We start from the raw sequence: 19,728 nt of genomic DNA, 5'->3' as shown, positions 1-19,728 counted from the left end.
AAGTCAAACAAGTTATTATATTAAAGATTGAAGGTAGTATTAATTAATTTTAAGATATTACCATGATTTAAACATAATACTCAAAAAAGCAACTGGCTACAGGCCTACAGCCTACACATATTAAATATTAAATAATTAATACGAAAACACCATCCAATAATCAAGGGAAAAAATGACAAATATAAGCACAGGGAGAAAAGAAAAATTACGCCTATGTTAAAAACAAGTAAGTTAATTACCTACAGGTTTCAGTCATCTGCAAATTACAAAGTTTAATATGAAAAAATTAAAATTTGACTTATAATTAAAACTGAGAAAACTAGCAACGTGCGCGCAGCCAAAATACTATTCCATGTGAAAGCATTGTCTATTTATTGGCCCACGTCTTTCTACAAGTGCAGTGCTATTAGGCTAATCAGTAGGCTAGAGTCCTACAGAAGTGTTGAGCTTCCTGCATGTGAATATTCTGGAAAAATCCTCGTAGATGATACTGGGAGTATACTCCCAATTAGATCCATATATAAAACTCAACGATAAATTCCAATCACCTGTCTAAGATGCTACCGACCGTGATGTTATTTTCTGTACGCATATCCTATAGTTTCTTGAAAAAGAAATAACAACAGCACTACTGACTCCCGTGTCGAGTAGTCGCCATCAAGGTGTTGAACAAATTATCCCAAAAAAATCCTGTTCTTTTGTTTTCTTACGACGACTATAAAAATGTTGTAAATACATGTACAACGATCACACACTTAAATCCTCGAATACCTCCATTTCCATCACACTTACAATTTTGAATCATTCCTATCATTAACTCCGATATCGTTAGAAATAGTTAACTCTGATGTGGGTCGATCTTCTCTTTTCCTGCCAACAACTCCGATGAGTATGGGGGGATCACTTGACGCACGGGGCTAAACAAAGAAAATGGGGAATCTGCGAAATTCACACTCAGTTAAGCTTTTATTATGTCATCACATATGGAATATTTACTTACAGACTTGTGAGATCAGAGACACAGAACCCCATTTTACAAACATCAGACGCTAAAAAGCATGTATCTGAAACACTGAAAAACCAGTTAAAAGGGGAAGAGGGAAAGAAGACATGATGTATCAGTTTATGCTTTTCTTCTGGACGGTAATCAAGTCTTGTGTATTACCACACTTCCTATTCAAGGCCTCAACGCACCAACCATGGCCATCATCAACAGTTGGCATCCTCACTTCCATGACTGGAATTGCCGGCTGCCGAGATCCTGGCATCACAACACCCACTAACACTCTCAGTACATTTGCAGCATCTATGTCCATGCACACATTGATCTCCGGAACTCCTTTCGGTGCTTCGGGAATTCCTACTATTTTGAAGTATCCCAACAAATGATTCTCTTCAGCCTTCTTTTCCTCACCTTCATACACAATGATCAAAGCCTCAGTTTGGTTATCATGACAGGTTGTGAAAACCATGTCCTTCCTCGCTGGCACTGTTGTATTCCTTGGTATCACAGGAACAAAGTTGTTTCCATCAGCTCTGATCCCTATAGCTAGAGGTGTGGCTTGGATAGTTAGCAAGTCTAAGTTCCCAAAGGGATCATTGATACCTGAAGCCACAGCTCCCTCAACTGCTGCACCACGAACAGCAGCTTCCAGAGGATTCACACCTTTGTAAAGTTCCTTACCATTAAACATGCTAACCACAAGATTCTTTACCTTCGGAATATAAGAGCATCCACCAACGACTATCACATCGTTTACATCCTCAGCCTCTACCTTGGCATCTTGCAAACACTGGATGATGAGGCTTTCACACTTGTCAAACACCTTTTTGTTCACTTCCTCAAACTCGCTCTGGCTTATAACTTTGTTTATCTTCAGACCATCTCCCAAGTCTACATCAATCTGCACACTGGTTTGAGAGGATAGCCTATGAATTGCATCCTGAGTTGCAACTCGGAGCAAGGCCATGGATTTGATTTCTTTGATACCACGGGTATCGAACAGAGCTTGAGATTCTGGTAACAGATAATGCATCATATTCTGAAGCAAGTCTTCTCCCCCGATGGTACTTCCTGCCAAGGCCTTTATCTGTGATACTCCTCCAGCCGTAGCAGTCACAGCAACATCACAATAACCAGCACCCATATTGAAAATCAAAGCAATCTTCTCGCTTCCGCTACCCATATTCTCATGAGAACTCTGCTGCTGCTGCTGTCCATATAATAAAGCCACAGCAGTTGGTTCAGGCATCAGCCGGAGAACATGAAGGCCAGCCATAGCACAAGCCCGTTCTATCCGGGTGAGCTGGAATCGACTGAATGAAACTGGAACTGTGAGGACTACATTTCTTATGGGTCGTTTCAGCTGAGCTTCAGCCATCACTCTTAGTTCCACAAGAAAGATAGCGAGGACTTCTTCTGGCGTGGTGGATCTCCACATATTGTTCACTAATGCTGCCATAAAAGGACGTACACCAATATCCAAAGTCTGCACCAGAAACGGGAGATTTTTACTTGAATGGACAACTGGGTCTGTATCAACTCTTCCAATCAAGCGTTTCATGTTGAAGATTGTAGCTCCAGTTAGCAAGTCATGTTCATGAGAAAGTTGACTGCTAACTCCTCCAGAAGGGGCGTCATCTTTAAAAGTCACATATGATCGCATAATCTTCTGGTTTCTTATGTTCTTCAAAAGCTCCACTTCAGATCCATTCCACACAGCTACACTGCATTGTGATGTACCAATGTCGATTCCAATGGCAATTTCAGGAAAAGCTGATGACTTATCCTCCCCGGCGGCTTCACTGTCAGATGCCACAGTGTATGAAGCTTCGGCCATTCTGAAATAGATAGATGTGAGATCATAAAATGGTAATGAAACATTTTTGGAATTCAAGTTTCACCAACAAGTTATTCCATCCATCCGTAATTACCACTCTTAGTCTAAACACGACCATTATACCATTGACGTTAGAAAGAATGTTTTCAATATAACAGGACTACAGAAATGTGCCAGGGCATTTCATTCATTTTGTTGAATAATTCTTAGATCTTAGCCATTCGTCAGTTCTTGCCTTGATAAGGACAATCGAATGGCATGATCCTTTGCATCTACGAACTCATTACCTAAACAATAATTGAAGGCCCAAGTGATATTCTGCGAGAAAAGAACCTTAGAAATGAATCTCATGTAGGTCTTTTCACAAGCACCTCTAAGACGAGTTTGCTCATGTCCAATACAGAGTATGGACACAAAACTCAGCGAGACAAATAACACAAGAAGCATACCCCTTAGGATATATAACGCAAGTAATCAAGAAAACTCAAGTACAGAACAATGCAATGGGCAAACATTATCAAAGAAGATGAACACCATTCAAAATGACGTCTTCATGCAAAACGGAAAAGCAAGAGATACAGGAGCCCTACTCAGCCTAAGCAGAGAATCCTCGGTACTAATAACGATTATAGGCAGACCATGAAAACAACGGAATGAAATAAAATTCGAAACCAATTCTTCATTATCTTTCACTACCTCATTCCCATTGATTGAACATCAGAATAGGAAGCTTATACATTTAGGATCGATCTCAAGGCACGAGTATTACAATAGGATTCCAATACACAAAATGACACAACAGAAAATGCCATCAACGGGAATCGTACCAAGAATCAACCCGTGCTCAAGTGATCAAGCAGAAGACTAAGTTCTAAACCAAAAAGGGACTAGCGCACTACAAGTCATGATTATATGATTCTAATCCTCGAAATAAAAAACCAGACAACTCAAGGAAAAGGAAATAGGAATGAAAGAAGCCGAACCTTGGAGGAGGTAAATGCCTAACAATAGATGGAGGAAAGAGGCGCCCGAGAGGGAAGTCGAAGCAATAGAAGTTTGAAAGGCGAAGAAGAGTCTCAGAAGGCGAGAAACGGCTTGGCAAGGACGAAAGAGCAATGACAGAGGAAGACACTAATAATACAGAGCAGGAGTTCTAGAGCGTGCCAGAGAGAACGAATCATGTTTCCGAGAAGCGTCCAGAGACCATGTGGCGGCCTCATGTAGCGATTTCCCGCTAAAAGAATCTTTTTACCCGACAAAAATGTACTGTTAAGAAAGCGATACTACCTTATCTCAGCCCAGGGTAGGACTAAAACTGGGCCTAAGAAAGATAAGACCAATAATACATGTAAACAGCCAGGCCTTCACAAAAAACTAAGACCGGCTTTTTCTGAGCCCAAAACTGTGTTTTGTTGCACATACCGAAAAATTGCTATGGAAATGGATGAACATACTGAGAACTGTTTTGAGGTCTCGTAGGTTATGAGCCGACTCCATTGCAGATATGAGGATCTTATCGGTGGGTAATTTGTAAATATCTTTGTAAGCGCTATTTAAATCTGGAGGCATGTTCTGATCCTAGTAAGTTCCCGAGACCCAATTTACCTAAATTTTTCTTGTATATACAAAAAAAAAAGTGTTTGGGGTCCCACAAGTAGCTACGTCGTTATATATATATATATATATATATGCTAGGTCATAGCGTAGAGGATCCAGATTACCATCTCAGGATGAAGGTATTGCAATGACTCATCCTCACATTAAATAACGTGCGCCTCCCCACTCCCAAACTCCCTCCAATCCTTTTTGTGAAATGCTGTTAATCATCTTTTAGATTAAAAAAGTTACTTCAGAGTAGTTGATTGAGGGAGAGGGAAGATAAAAAGGCTATTAAGTGGGACAAGAATAAAAGAGACAAATACATATTTAAAAGTAAGTTATAAATGTTTCCTTAAACTCTATTATATTGAGGATTAATAAGTAGGTGCTCATAAATAGTACCGGATTAAATAGCCTATAAATATTCTTCATCAGAGCTCTGATTTCAGAGGGGAAAAAATCAACAGAATTCCTTGAAAATAATAATTTGTGGTAACTAAGCATAGCGTTAGATCTGAATATGACCAATGGAAGCCAAGTTATGTCTGCTGGAGAGAGCAAAGTCCAAAAAACGTGTTTAACATTCCTTAAAGACACGTTTATTTCCTTCGGAATGATCCATCTCAAACGTACAAAACAGCTCTTTCAGACTTCGATTATGATCTCCTGTTCCACATCGAATAATTAATTATTGATTTGATTAACTAATGTTTACTTTAAAGAAACCGTAATGATTTCCCTTGCCATTTCTTGCTGTTCATTTTACTCTATCCTTCCCCTCCAAGCTCGCCATCACCTGTCCCCATTTTCTACTAAATTAATAGTTTAATTAATTATAATGAATTGCCTTAATTTAGTGGTGATGAAGTTCTCGATTTTCCTTCATTCTTCTATTTTCATGACTGATTTTCATTCATTTTAACTACGCCCATCTCGTGAACCAACTTAATAGAGGGATCTATTCTGAGCGGGCAGCTTGATGCAATACTAAATTAAATGAAAATGAAAATAACTCCCGTTTTGTTTTACCCAAAAAATATACGTATTGTGTTATTGAGGGAGAAAAAGTAAATATTCATTTCTTAATGACAATATAAACGTATACAAGACTAATAAAAATGAATGTATGTGTATTGCGGGTGAGCGTATGCCAACTTAATATATTTTTCTATTTCTATTTATAACTCACTTTCAGTATGTTTCGTACAGACTAATAAAAACCTTAAATTTGATCAACTCTAATTTAAAATTCAATAATTTTTTTATTTTTATCCCTATTCAATATACAATATACCTCATAAGAACAAAATTAACACAACAATTAATGAAAGGTAAAATTATACATTCCCTCTCTACCTTATAAAAAAATAAGACTAAAATTTTTCTTGCTTTTCTGCTTTATAAATATGACCGGTGGAGTAATCTACAGGAAAAAAGTGGCACTGAAAAAGGATGGGATGAAAAAGTTGCCCAGCCAATTAACGCCTAAAAGGCAAGAAGTGAAGGCTCTTAATTGTTTGAGATTTTCATCAATTATAGGGATCTGAATCCTATTACGCATACCGTGTGTAATTAGGTACATATTGACTGCAATAAATCACTGGACCAGAAAAGAGTTGACTGCAATCTCAATAACATAACCGAAATGCGACATGAAAAAAACGATCAGTCAAAAGAAAATCTCAAAGATCATGTACTAGTCAGTCTACTGTACAAGTCAAGAAATGGATCGGATTAGCTTGCTGTTGTTGCAACCTGCAAGGAAAGAGCATATAAATATTGCTGAAACTGCGCTGTCGCTGCTTGAAAAAAAGGTCTACCGAATACTTCAAATTCGGTCATTAAAGCAAATGGAATCCCTCCTGAATAGATTAAAACGCATTGCGAAATTCAAACGCTTACATGTGATCCAAGACACTATAAATATGTCATACCCCTCCTTTACAACCAAAAACAAAAGGTCTCCCTTTTGTCAAATAGTTCTCTGTAAAAAAACAGCTTCCACGAGCATGGTTGCTCAATATGTGGTTCTACTCTCTCTTGTCGGTTTCTGCCTCTTCATAAATGGATCACGATGTCACCCTTTGGACCCTCTGAGCCCTTCGGAAATGAACCATACGAGGCACATAGTTCTAAAGTCCTACCTTGGTTCTCTTCCAAATCTGACCTTCCATTTCGTAGATCTTGAGGAACCAGACAAAAAGGATGTCCTAAATTGGCTATCCTCAAACACAAGCGGCAATTCTAAGCCTAACCCTACAATCCCCCGTCAAGCCAAGGTGGTGGTTCGGGTCAAGGAACAGACCCATGAGCTCGTAGTAGACCTTACCAGAGGTTCCATCATATCAGACAAACTCTACAACGGTCATGGCTTCCCTCCTTTCACTTTCAAAGAGCTTTTCCAGGCAAGCAAGCTGCCCTCCCAACATCCCCAGTTCAAAAGCTCTGTTCTCAAAAGAGGCCTAAATTTGTCTGAAGTTTCTTGTGTGCCATTCACAGTTGGTTGGTATGGTGAGAAAATCACGAGAAGAGCCCTCAAGGTTGTGTGCTTCTACAGAGGAGAATCTGCCAATGTTTGGGCTAGGCCCATTGAAGGAATCACTATGCTGGTTGACGCTGATTCAATGAAGATCACAATGTACAGGGATAGATACAGAGTCCCTTTGCCTAAAGCCGAAGGTACAAACCTGGAGTCTCCGAAGAAAAGACCAAGAATTTCTCCTTCCTTTAACATAACAAATAGTGGGTTCGCCATTGAAGGGCATGAAGTGAAATGGGGTGATTGGGTTTTTCACGTTGGATTCAATGCTAGAGCAGGGGTGATTATATCCACAGCCTCGATATTTGATGCCAGAAAGAACGAGCATAGAAGAGTTATGTACAGAGGACATGTGTCAGAGACCTTTGTTCCTTACATGGATCCCACAGAAGAGTGGTACTTCAGGACTTTCATGGACATTGGGGAATTTGGATTTGGTCGTTCCGCTGATAGCTTGCAGCCTGGGATTGATTGCCCAGAAAGTGCAGTGTTCATGGATGGCTTCATGGCCGGAGGTGATGGTGAAGTGCAGCAGGTGCCTAGGGCCATATGCATTTTTGAGAGGTATTCTGGAAATGTGGCTTGGAGGCATATGGAAATCAACAATCCTAGCAGAGTGGTAACGTATTATTTCTTAAAGAACACACAGACATAACGTAGCAGCCGTACACAATTTCACATGTCACGTTGTGTGTATGCAAGTGTGAGATATAATATAGCTTTATTTTTACAGAATGGTTGCTTCCTATTTAAGCGGTTCTGTCGTAACTAAAGTTGTGTCAATTTGCATGTGAAAAGTGCTGATATTGTTTTGTGCAGATAAGAAATGGGGAAGCTGAAGTCAGTTTGGTAGTGAGGATGATTGCTACGGTGGGGAACTATGATTATATCCTTGATTGGGAATTCCTAAGAAGTGGGAGCATCAAAGTTGGGGTATGCTCTGTTTACTTTTCAAGTATTCATGATATGGACACTTTTGTTTTAGAGAAGCTATTTTCATTCATTGATGGCTCTAGAAGGGATGACAGAATCATATTGAGAGTAATATTTCATATTTTCATTCATTCACAGGGACAATCATGGAAAAGTTTTGCGTAGTTGACCTTTTTAAAAAATTGGTTGACCTTTTACATAGATTCAATTGGCTATTATCTTGTATTTTTAAATAAGGAGCATTGTGTGCGTATTATGCAATTACAGGTAGATCTGACGGGGGTATTGGAGATGAAGGCGGTGCCATATAAAAATACAAGTCAAATAACGGAAAGAATATACGGAACATTAGTGGCAGAGAACACCATTGCTAATAATCACGACCACTTCCTCACTTACTATCTCGACCTCGACGTCGACGATAACGGCAATTCTTTCGTCAAAGCTAAGATGCAGACGGTGACGACACAAACTGGAAGTGGGCCCCACTCGCCCTCTCCGACTCCGAGGAAGAGCTACTGGACGGTGGTTAGAGAAACGGCCAAGAGAGAAGCCGAGGCCAGGATGAAGCTGGGGTCGGAGCCCGGTGATCTGTTGATTGTGAACCCCAATAAGAAGACAAGGGTGGGGAACCAAGTGGGCTACCGGCTCATTCCCGGACAGCCGGTGAGTGCTCTTCTGTCGGACGACGATTATCCCCAGAGGAGAGCGTCCTATACGAAGTATCAATTGTGGGTGACGGCTTATAACAGGTCAGAGAGATGGGCGGGCGGGTTCTATGCAGATAGAAGCCGAGGAGATGACGGCTTAGCCATATGGAGCCGCAGGTAATATGAACAATCTGGAAGTTGTAGCTATTGCGTGGGTGACATGGATGAGCGTACAGTACAAGCATATGACCAGAAGCGGTAAGAAATTACAGAATGAGAATGAGAATTTGATGTTTTGGTATGGTTGATGTGCAGGAACAGAGAGATTGAGAATAAGGACATAGTGGTATGGTACACGCTAGGAATCCATCACAGCCCCTGTGAAGAAGATTTCCCAGCCATGCCCTCTGTTCACGCTGGCTTTGAGCTTCGGCCTGCTAATTTCTTCGAAGCCTCCCCTCTCCTTCAGTGACTTCCATGTACAACGCTATATTGCTGCCATATATTCATCTAATCCTCCCGCTTAATAAAACTCATTCTTGTTGGTGCTGACCGGCCAAAACTAAAGTGCATACAATACATGCTCCCCGCTCGCGGGTGGTCTTGTCGAAATTCAAATAATCAGATGAATATTACTCCTCCATTCTTAAATATAAAAATTTACACTACAAAATAAATTTTATATTTAGAACAGAAGAGTATACGTTAATTGTTCCTTTTAACATTTGCACAGACTATCTGTTCATAACTTGTGAAGCCATTCAAATCATCCCCTGCTAATTACGAGTATAATCCATAGGTTTCCTTGTCTAGTGTGGTTTGATTGAATAGGAGCTGAAGGAAGGATTCTAATGTTACTTTACTTAGCTTATGAGTAGAAATGGGAGAAAAATAATTATATATGAGCAACTATAGCATTTTTTTAAAATTATTTTTTGTTGTCTCGTTTTATATGAATGCTTAATACTGTATAATTGTACGGGTGTTTAATATGTAATTGTATAATACACACAGGAGAATCAACTCACTCATGCCAGGTTTTAAAATAACAGTGACTAGGGTATTTTACAGAATATTTATTCTACAATTTTTTTAATAAAAAAAGGGGTTAATATAATATTTAGTTCTTCAAATTTGTTCTCATATTGTTTTTAGTCTCTCAAATTTTAAACTATAGGTTTTGATCCCTCTAGAGTCAAAATTATCCAGGTTTTTATCGTATTATAGGATCTAATATTTTAAATAAAGAAAAATTTGAGGGGTCAAAACTAGTGTTTTAAAATTTGAAAAACCAAAACTAAAACCAAAATGAAGATAAATTTGTGGAACCAAAAATTATATTAACCCTAAAAAAAATGATGAGAAGGATATTTTAGGAATATCAAATTGAGGCGCAGATTATTTGGTCGTATTACAATAAATTTGCATCCCTCCCCTTCAAATCCCTTTCGAAGAGTCAAGAAGGGGAAAGCGAATCCACTCTCCTTTTCTGCTCTGTTTTGGGGCTTTTCAATGTGTATCACTGGCATTATCCTATTGATGCGTGCTTTCGGGGCCCATGGATTTTGGTTTTAAAACCATTCTATTTGTTTTCGTCTTGAAAACCAGACGCGTCAATAATTGAAATTGCTGATTATGTCTTATTTTTCCCCATTATTATATCGTATATAATATATATAGGTTTTATTCTTCACAAAAAATAAATTGAGACTCTAAAATGGTAAGAGTCCATGGATGATGCCAGTCGATAAGTCTTGGTCAATCGTGCAACACTTTCCAAAGGGAAAATTTTCAAATTAGGGACAGAAGAGTGACCCACAGCGGAAAAACGTCACAACTCGCATATAATAATTTAACAACCAGCCCAGCTGACGCTTTTGAAACATAAATATTAATTCCATTTGTTTCTTCAAATTTTTTACCTAACGGACACCGTCTCGTACATTCCTCCGTTTTTTGAATAAATTTATTTTGAAAAATTAGACAAAATGGATAACAGGATAAGGGGGGTTCCTTCTCTTCATGAAAACGGGCCACGTCCCATCAGGCCATCACAGAGAAGCCACATGCACCACCGCTCAAACCGTGTTAGCCTCTTAGGCGAAATCAACTTACTATGAAATAAAAGTCCAACTAATCAAGAGGGCCTAACATGAATTCAGCATCATCTCTGACTCTACTTCACTCGAATTCCAGTATCATCATTCATCTACCCCGGAGTATATGGAGTTTTGTTTTTGTGTCTAATACGGCCATTAGAGCGGCACGCGTCTGCATCCAAAAGCGGCCATTCCAACCTAGTTAGCTCCTTCTATTATTGTTTCTGCCTTCAAATCTTGCGGTCTGACCATTCCACTCTTTCAATTGACCGCAACCCCTCACATCCATTTCTGTTTACTTCAATTCATATAATCTCTGTCCATTCGTCTTCGCACTTCGTTGGTTTCCTCTACTAAGAACGGACGTTCGGCCCACTAAGCTCCTCCCACTCGGTCTACCTCTTTTACTGTTTCCTCTTTGCTCTAATGCTGATATCCAAATGGGTTCAAGCATCGTGGCTGGCTCTAATACATCTTGGAAATCACCCTCCGGTGACTTTGCTTTCGGGTTCTACCCTCTCGTTGATGCTCGCTACCTTGTCGGAATTTGGTTCGACAAGATTCCCCAGAAAACTCTGGTCTGGTCCGCAAATCGTGATGATCCGTCTCAGATCGGATCCTACATTAATCTCACGCAGAGTGGCTAGTTGGTCTTCCATCATGGGAATGGGTCATCAGTTTCAATCTCCAACGGAACAGATACTGCTTCTGCTTCAATGCAGGATAATGGAGACTTTGTCTTGAAAAACTCGCGTTCAGACACCCTCTGGAAGAGCTTTGCTTCGCCGACAGATACCATTCTACCAGGCCAAAACTTGGTCATGGGTCAGATTCTTTACTCCAGTGCGAATGGAATACAAGATTAGTCGACTCGAAATTACAAGTTGGAAGTCCAAGCTGCTGATGGCAGTCATCGCTGCTTTCAGGTACTACGGTCCGGCTTATTGTACACTGGAACAGCCAACCACAGCGTCAGCTTAGCCTTCGACAACAAAACAGCTCTCCTTTATGCCGTGAATGGCACCCAAAATATATACCAAATGACAACCCAAAACCAACTGCCTAACCCCATTGAAGATTACTACCATCGAGCAACAATTAACGATCATGGTAACTTCCAGCGGTTGATTGTCCATAAAGAAAACGGAAAAGAGTGGACGCCTATATGGAGTGCCATAACAGAGCCCTGCACAGTGGTTGCCATTTGTGGAGTGAACGGCTTTTGCACTTCGCCTAGCAATAATGTGGTCAATTGTGGCTGCTTGCCTGGGTATACACCTTTTGATCCTTATGTCCCCTCCAAAGGCTGTTATCCCAGCTTGGTGATGGATTTCTGCGCTACAAATTTATCTACCTCAGACTTCACTGTGCAAGCAATTTCAGATGCTGATATTCCCAACGATGAATATGCTGATATGCAATCGATACCAAATTCTGATTTGAATAGTTGCACGAGTGAAGTGATGAATGATTGTTTCTGCATGGCCGGTGTTATAAGTGGCACTGATTGTATTAAGAAGAGGACACCTCTTTTGAGTGGAAGAGTAAGCATCCCTTCCTCTAGGAATAGAGTTGCGTTGGTTAAAGTTCCTCTGGCTCACAAAGACCGTGGAAAGGACTCACCTTCTTGGTTGTTCTGCTCGTTTCATTCTTGTCTTGTTCCCTGCTCTCTCTTGTGTTTGCAGCTTCTGCTATTCATCATAACCTAAAGTTTCGTCGTTGGATACGTAAGGAGCCACCTCCCAACCCAAAGCCAGTGGACATAAATCTAAAGACGTTTTCATTTCAAGAGTTGAGAGAGGCAACAAAGGGGTTCAAGAACAAAGTTGGTCAAGGAGTATTTGGCACTGTGTATAGTGGGATTTTGACGATGGAGGGCGAACAGGTTGAGGTTGCCGTGAAACAACTGGAAAAAGCAGAGGATCAGGATGAGATTCGTGAGAAGGAGTTTGTGACCGAAGTTCAAGTCATTGGTCTGACTCATCACAGGAATCTTGTCAGGTTATTAGGCTTCTGTAATGAACAAAATCATCGTCTCCTAGCTTATGAGATGATGAAAAAAGGGTCGCTCTCCAGTTTACTTTTTGGGGAAGGGGATAAACCCAGATGGGAAGACAGAGCCAAGATTGCGCTTGAAGTTGCAAGGGGCTTGCTATATTTGCATGAAGAATGTGACTCGCAAACCATCCATTGCGACATAAAGCCACAGAATGTTCTTCTTGACACCAATTATACGGCAAAAGTTTCTGATTTTGGCGTTGTAAAGCTGCTAAAGCAAGACAGAACTCGAACCAGCACCAACGTTAGAGGGACAACAGGATATATGGCAGCAGATACAAAGGTTGATGTGTCTAGCTTTTGGGTCATGTTACTGGAGAACATATTTTGCAGAAGGCACATAGAGCTGCGTCAAATTGAAGGCGAAGGAGAGGGTGACGACATGATACTAATAGATTGGGTTCTATACTGGATAAAATAAGGGAACTTGAGAGTGATGGTGGATCGTGATCTTGAAGTTTCAAATGATTTCGATAGATTTGAGAGGACGACTATGGTCGGATTATGGTGCCTGTCTCTGAACCCAACGGTGCGACCATCTATGAAGAAGGCGACACAGATGCTGGAAGGCATAACAGACGTTGGTATTCCTCCTCTCGTTGATGCCCAAAGATTTTAACTTCCTCTTTTTCGGGGGAACAACTTTTTGATTAAATTCGCTTGCCTAAATTTATGTTTTTGCATATTTCACGTAATGTTGTAATTTTAGACAAACCACTTACTCAATTAATGAGAAGTTTCGAGATTTAAGATTCTATTTCTTTGCCCGTAGCATTTCTTTTTCTTCTTTACTGACGCCAGGGATATCCACTAGTCTTGTTTACCGTTATTCTTCTAGTAACGATGAACATTTAAAAATTTTGATGGCTTATCAATTTTATTGAGAAGTTTGTGAAGAAATCAGGATTGTAGAGGAGAAGATATGTTCATTTACTGATAGAGCATCTATATATATACAAGTATACAGACGTGGTGTCGCGTGATATGGTGAATATCCTATTGTATCTCTACAATTATTATAATAATAACAGAAATATCATATCTATCGCTATCTCTTATATTTCGCTGATCCCATATCCTTGGCATTATATTCGGTGATCTCCAACACTCCCCCTCAAGTTGGTGCATGTGGATTTACGATGCCCAACTTGTCTAGCAGTCCCTTGAGTCTATCCTTTCCAAGAGCTTTTGTGAACATATCTGCTAGCTGATCCTTTGTCCAAATCTTCTGCGGTATTATTTCTCCTGATTGATATCTTTCTCTTACAAAATAGCAATCCATTTCCACATGTTTGGTGCGTTCATGAAATACTGGGTTCATGGCAATATGTAATGCTGCTTGGTTGTCACAATAGAGAGGAGTCGCCTTTAACTGTGGCTCTCGTAATTCTTTAAGTAACCAGCGAAGCCATATCACTTCACTCACTGCACAAGCCATTGCCCTGTACTCTGCCTCTGCTGATGACTTTGCCACTACATGCTGCTTCTTTGTTCTCCATGAAATAGGCGAGCCTCCCAATGACATAAGATAGCCACTGCATGATCGTCGAGTTAATGGGCATCCAGCCCAATCCGCATCACAGTATGCCTCAAGTCGTAACGACCCTTCTGATGTTAGTAAGATGCCTTGCCCAGCTGTGCATTTTAGGTAGCGCAAGACTCTCTCAGCTGCCACCATGTGTGAGTGCTTCGGTGATGATGTAAATTGACTTAGAATATTCACTGGATAGACTATGTCCGGTCGTGTCACTGTCAAATATTGGAGTTTTCCAACTAGTCTCCTATATCGTCCTGCGTCAATTTCTGGGTCTCCTTCATTATTCTGCAGCTTGCAATGTTGCTCCATGGGAAAATAGCTTGGTCTACAATCGGTCATATTTGTTTCTTTCAGGATATCCATCGTATATTTCCTCTGGCTCAAGATAAAGCCCTTATGTGATTGAGCTACCTCGATGCCAAGAAAGTATTTCAACTTTCCTAGATCTTTGATGCTGAACTTGCGATCTAAATATCTCTTTGTTTCCTGTATCTTCTTCTCATCATCACCAGCAAGTAAAACATCATCGACATAAATCAAGCATGTGACATATGAAGTGGCCGTTCGGTATATGAACAAGGAATGATCTGCCTTACTTTGCGAGTAACCAATTTTAAGAAGAGCTTGAGTGAATTTGAAATACCAGTTGCGAGACGCTTGTCTTAGTCCATAGAGGGACTTCTTGAGCTTACATACCCTTGTCTCCCCCTCACGCGCGAAGCCTTGAGGAATGCGCATATAGACATCTTCATCAAGCTCGCCGTGAAGAAAAGCGTTATTCACATCAAGTTGACAAACATGCCATCGTCTCTTAATGGCGACGGCGAGGATACAACGAACAGTAACAAGCTTAGCAACGGGGGCGAATGTCTCATGGAAATCGACACCCGCTATTTGAGTGAAACCACGGGCCACTAGTCGAGCCTTGAAGCGATCAATGGTTCCACATGGTAGATACTTGATTTTGAAGACCCACTTGGAGTCAATAACATGTTTACCAGCTGGCAGGGGCACCAAATCCCATGTCCCGTTAGCCTCAAGAGCAGCGATCTCTTGCTGCATGGCTTCTCGCCAATGAGCATGTTGCCGAGCCTGAAAATAACTCTTGGGCTCATCGTGTGCATCAATGGCCGCTAGGAAAGCTTTGTGAGAAGATGAAAATTGTGCGTAAGAAACAAATTGTGAGATAGGGTACTTTACCGAGGCACATGACGGAGGGGTGGTGCTAGGCAGCTCAGTAGCAAGGGGGACAGTAGATGGTGGTATATCTGTGATATAATCCTGTAGGTGCTGAGGTTGAGTTCTTATGCGCTCACTTCGTCGAGGTGGTGCTAATATAATCGATTGCTGACCCTGCGAGGCATGATCTCCAACAAGTTCATCATTGTCACATGTGACCCTAACCTCATCATGGCCAATGTGAGGATCATCAAAAGCTTGAGGTAGAGGTGTGGAGACTGGCTGTGAAGGTGTTGGAGAAGCCATGGGAAAATCTGTCTCCACAAAAATGACATCACGAGAGACAAAACGTGTTTGAGTTTTGGGATCATAGAGGAGATACCCCTTTTTTCCTGATGGATACCCAATGAAAACACATGGGCGACCTCGTTCTTCCAATTTATCTGAACACACAGGATGGCGCGCATAGGCTAGGCACCCAAAAACCTTCATATGACTGTATGTAGGTGGTGCGGCAAAAAGAACTTCGTAGGGGGTCTTGCCGTTAAGAACTTTAGTTGGTAGCCTGTTGATAATATATACTGCTGTCAGGACGCACTCTCCCCAAAACTCAACCGGTAACTTGGCCTCAAATCGTAGTGCTCGTGCTGTTTCCAGGATATGACGATGCTTTCGCTCAACTACACCATTCTGCTGTGGCGTGTGGACACATGTGGTTTGAAGAACGATGCCGCGGTGTGCATAAAATTCCTTCATTGTACCAGATTGAAATTCTGGTCCATTGTCAGCACGAACCTGTTTCACTTTCTTATTGAACTGAGTTTCAACCATAGTAATGAATGATTGTAGCATGGGCCCAACCTCTGCCTTTGTTTTCATCAGATACACCCAAACTCCTCTACTATAATCATCAACAATCGTTAAAAAGTAGCGATCACCAGAAAAAGATGGGGTTTTATAACCGCCCCAAATATCACAATGGATTAAATCAAAACATGAACTAGATTTTATTGAACTAGTGCCAAAAGGCAAACGAGTCTGCTTCGCACGAATACAAGAATCACAATAATGATCAGTCACTTTATTGAATAAATAGGAACAAAAGGAAATTTGCTTCAGCTTATTTGAGGATGCATGACCGAGTCTTGAATGCCACAAACTTCGCACACCACCAGTGTCTACTGTAAATGCCGCCCCCCTTGCTGCACTGGCGTGAGGAAATATAAGCCATTCTTGCACCTACCCACACCAATCACGGTCCTCGAACTCAAGTCCTGAATGACACAAAAATCAGCAAGGAAGGTTACTGCACAATTGAACTCTCTAGTAAATTTGCTTACAGAAAAAAGGCAACATTTAAATTCAGGTATATATAAAACATCATCAATTTTCAACTTGGGTGAGAGAACGACGCTCCCTATGCCTTTTACGGGGACCCCTTGGCCATTTGGTATCCGCACAGGTGGAGAATACGAACTCCTTAAATTTGTGAGTTGACTTGCGTCATTGGTGATGTGCACGGAAGCCCCTGTATCAATAATCCATGGCTCATTACCCGAAAAAATACCTGCCATATTAGCTATTGGTTGGTCGTTACTTGACTTAGTGGCTTTGATCTGCAAATTCAGCTGCTGCATAAGCGCCGTATATTGATCAAGCGAGAGCCCAGGCACTGGGCTTTCTCCTTCGCTGACTTGGGCTGCCCTTGGTGTTCCTCGTCTATCTCGCCTGTCCCGGCCAGTTTTCTTCCAATCACTAGGATACCCAACCAAGTCGTAACACTTCTCTTGGGTGTGGCCAAGTTTATTGCAATGTGCACACCTTGGCTTTTCCTTCTTACGATCATGATGAACCTGGAATGCCGCAACCTCCAACGATGGTGACTGTGTAGCCGAGATCAGTTTTTGCTGTTCATCTTCAGCAACGAGATGGTACGCAGTTCCAAGTTTTGGCAATGGATTCATGCTCAAGATGTGAGTTTTGATTGTTGCATACACATCATCTAATCCCATGAGAAATTCATAGAGACGTTCTCTCTCTTTCATCTCTAGTAGCTGCTTATGTAAATCACACTTGCACCCTCCACACGAGCATTTTGGCCACGGTGTAATCGAGTCGATCTCATCCCAAGACTTCTTCAACTTGGTGAAGTACACGGGTACAGATTGTTTGTCTTGTCTCGTGTGAGAGACAGCTCGTCGAAGTTCGTAAGCCCTTGGTGCACTGCTCTTGCCAAATCTTTCTTTCAATTCGACCCATATATCCTGGGCAGTTTTTGAGTAGCGAACAGTACTCCTGAGTTCTTTATTCATGGCGCTCTTTAACCACCCTTTCACCATAGCATCACATCGCATCCAGTGATTCAGATCTGTAGAGTCTGCCGGTGGCTTCGCGATCGTTCCGTCAACAAACCCAATTTTGTTCTTGGCAAAGAGCACATCTCTCATATCATTCACCCACTCATTGTAGTTACTCTCATTGAGAGGTTCTCCAACGTGCATATGCCCCGGACTATCAGAGGCGTGAATATAGTATGGCGACATCGCATCCATGGCGACTAACGTGAGTACTGATGATTCTTGTGACTGGAAATTTTGTGGCTCAGACACCTAAGCTCTTAGATCAAATTTTCGGATCTCCGCTCTGATACCATGAAGAAATCAGGATTGTAGAGGAGAAGATATGTTCATTTACTGATAGAGCATCTATATATATACAAGTATACAGACGTGGTGTCGCGTGATATGGTGAATATCCTATTGTATCTCTACAATTATTATAATAATAACAGAAATATCATATCTATCGCTATCTCTTATATTTCGCTGATCCCATATCCTTGGCATTATATTCGGTGATCTCCAACAGTTTGCTCTAGTCATCTTGTTTTGGCAATGAATCCTTGTGCTGTTTTTAATATTACAATTAAATTTTCCTTTTAAATCAGCTCTTACTCGATTAGATGCATACATACAGGATATGCGTCTTTCGTGCAATTATTTTTATTTTATTCTTGCATCAATTTTCCCCCCCTTTATTTTCTGTTAACAGAAAAAATGTTTCTATGAACTTTATAAAACAATTCTATGAACAGTGGTAGATACATTCTTTAGTAGAATGTGAGCCTTATCCCTAAGATAAACAAAAATTGATTTCTTATATACCTGGAAATGCTCCAAATAATCTTCAATTACAGCAATGGCGACTTTTTCTTCATTAAATAAAATGTGTCCCCTTTTTCTTCGTAACAGTGAAGGCCCAATCAGTAGAAGGAAGTAGTCTAGGTTTGCTCCTCACGATACGCTGCTGAGAATGGGCTGGTGGTCTAAAAATTTAGAAGGGGGCAAATGGAGATACTGATTTGATAGCGAGAAAAGTGACCCCAAAAAAATTAGTAAATGTTAAATAAAAAATTTTAACAAAAATTTATTGTTATTTATAAATTTAGTATTATCAGCATTAAATGAAGTGTTGTTACTTTAAGATTTAGTAATTTTCAGCTTTATTTTTGTCATTTTCCCTTGATACTGCTCTTATTACCTGGCTTTCTTGGGTATTTTTTCCTATAAGAAAATTTTTTGGGGAATCGTTTATCCTTATTTACAAGAGACTTCAACAATTTGTCGGAAATATTTATCATATTTTTTTATTTCTGTCCCCATTGATTATTGTACTAATATTAGTTAGTCAAACTCAATTAATTATCCAAGTAACTATTATTTACATGCAATAGTCAAGGGATTTTTTTAAAAATAATTTGTACTTTTTAACATATGTATTGCAGTTACCCAATTTTAATCATAGCTGTATCTATGCAGTTCAATTATTTATATCTTATAAAAAAGGAGTATAACTTATGAAAGATTACAACTGTCAATTACCAAAATTGCTTTAAAAAAATCATTTTATCAATTAATAATATTTTATACACTTCTTATCTTCACGAAGAATAAGACTCGAAAGGAGAGGAATAGGTCAAAGCCGGGCGTCTCCACGGAAACTAAATCAGAGAAGAACACTTCTTTCCGGGCCGCCTTGTCTTGTTGGTGTTTTCAATTCGACTGCATTACTTTCCTTAGGAAGCCGATTGCCAATCAAATTCAAGGTGTTGTTCAAAGATTCAACGCGCAATGCGCCCCAACTATATTCAATGATTGTAGTAGACAGCTTCAGTAATCCGTTAGAGGCCACGCAAGACGTTGAATCTTTCAGAAGTAGTAACACGTACAAATTCATCATCTTTTGACTCTATCACTTGCTCACCTGCAAAACTCTGTATGGTAACATTTTAAGT

The 19,728-nt window shown here is 40.4% G+C and overlaps 2 protein-coding genes and 1 pseudogene across 3 annotated transcripts; 1 reads left to right on the top strand and 2 right to left on the bottom strand.

Annotated features, from left to right (window-relative positions):
* Positions 1 to 943: 943 nt before the first annotated feature.
* On the bottom strand, positions 944 to 3,914 carry LOC114743163 (heat shock 70 kDa protein 8-like). 2 transcript variants are annotated; one of them, XM_028931359.1, is made up of 2 exons: positions 3,824 to 3,914; positions 944 to 2,841 (listed from the first exon to the last, which is right to left on the bottom strand). In XM_028931359.1, exon 2 carries the CDS (start codon positions 2,838 to 2,840, stop codon positions 1,119 to 1,121), a length of 1,722 nt encoding a protein of 573 aa, XP_028787192.1. In that variant the 5' UTR covers position 2,841; positions 3,824 to 3,914; the 3' UTR covers positions 944 to 1,118. The 2 variants fall into 2 exon arrangements, with proteins under 2 accessions (XP_028787192.1, XP_028787193.1); XM_028931360.1 differs by lacking the exon at positions 3,824 to 3,914 and adding an exon at positions 3,668 to 3,736.
* A 2,249-nt stretch (positions 3,915 to 6,163) lies between these two features.
* On the top strand, positions 6,164 to 13,719 carry LOC114743159 (uncharacterized; annotated as a pseudogene).
* Positions 13,720 to 16,673: 2,954 nt separating this feature from the next.
* On the bottom strand, positions 16,674 to 17,986 carry LOC114743158 (uncharacterized). Its single transcript, XM_028931356.1, has 2 exons — positions 17,002 to 17,986; positions 16,674 to 16,708 (listed from the first exon to the last, which is right to left on the bottom strand). The coding sequence occupies exons 1-2, from the start codon at positions 17,984 to 17,986 to the stop codon at positions 16,674 to 16,676; spliced, it is 1,020 nt and encodes a 339-aa protein (XP_028787189.1).
* Positions 17,987 to 19,728: the final 1,742 nt, after the last annotated feature.

This window comes from Neltuma alba, unplaced genomic scaffold (genome assembly GCF_004799145.2).
Source record: "Neltuma alba isolate B1F8T4 unplaced genomic scaffold, ASM479914v2 tig00003966_pilon, whole genome shotgun sequence".
Lineage (NCBI taxonomy): Eukaryota > Viridiplantae > Streptophyta > Magnoliopsida > Fabales > Fabaceae > Neltuma > Neltuma alba.
This window is presented reverse-complemented; position numbering and strand designations above follow the sequence as displayed.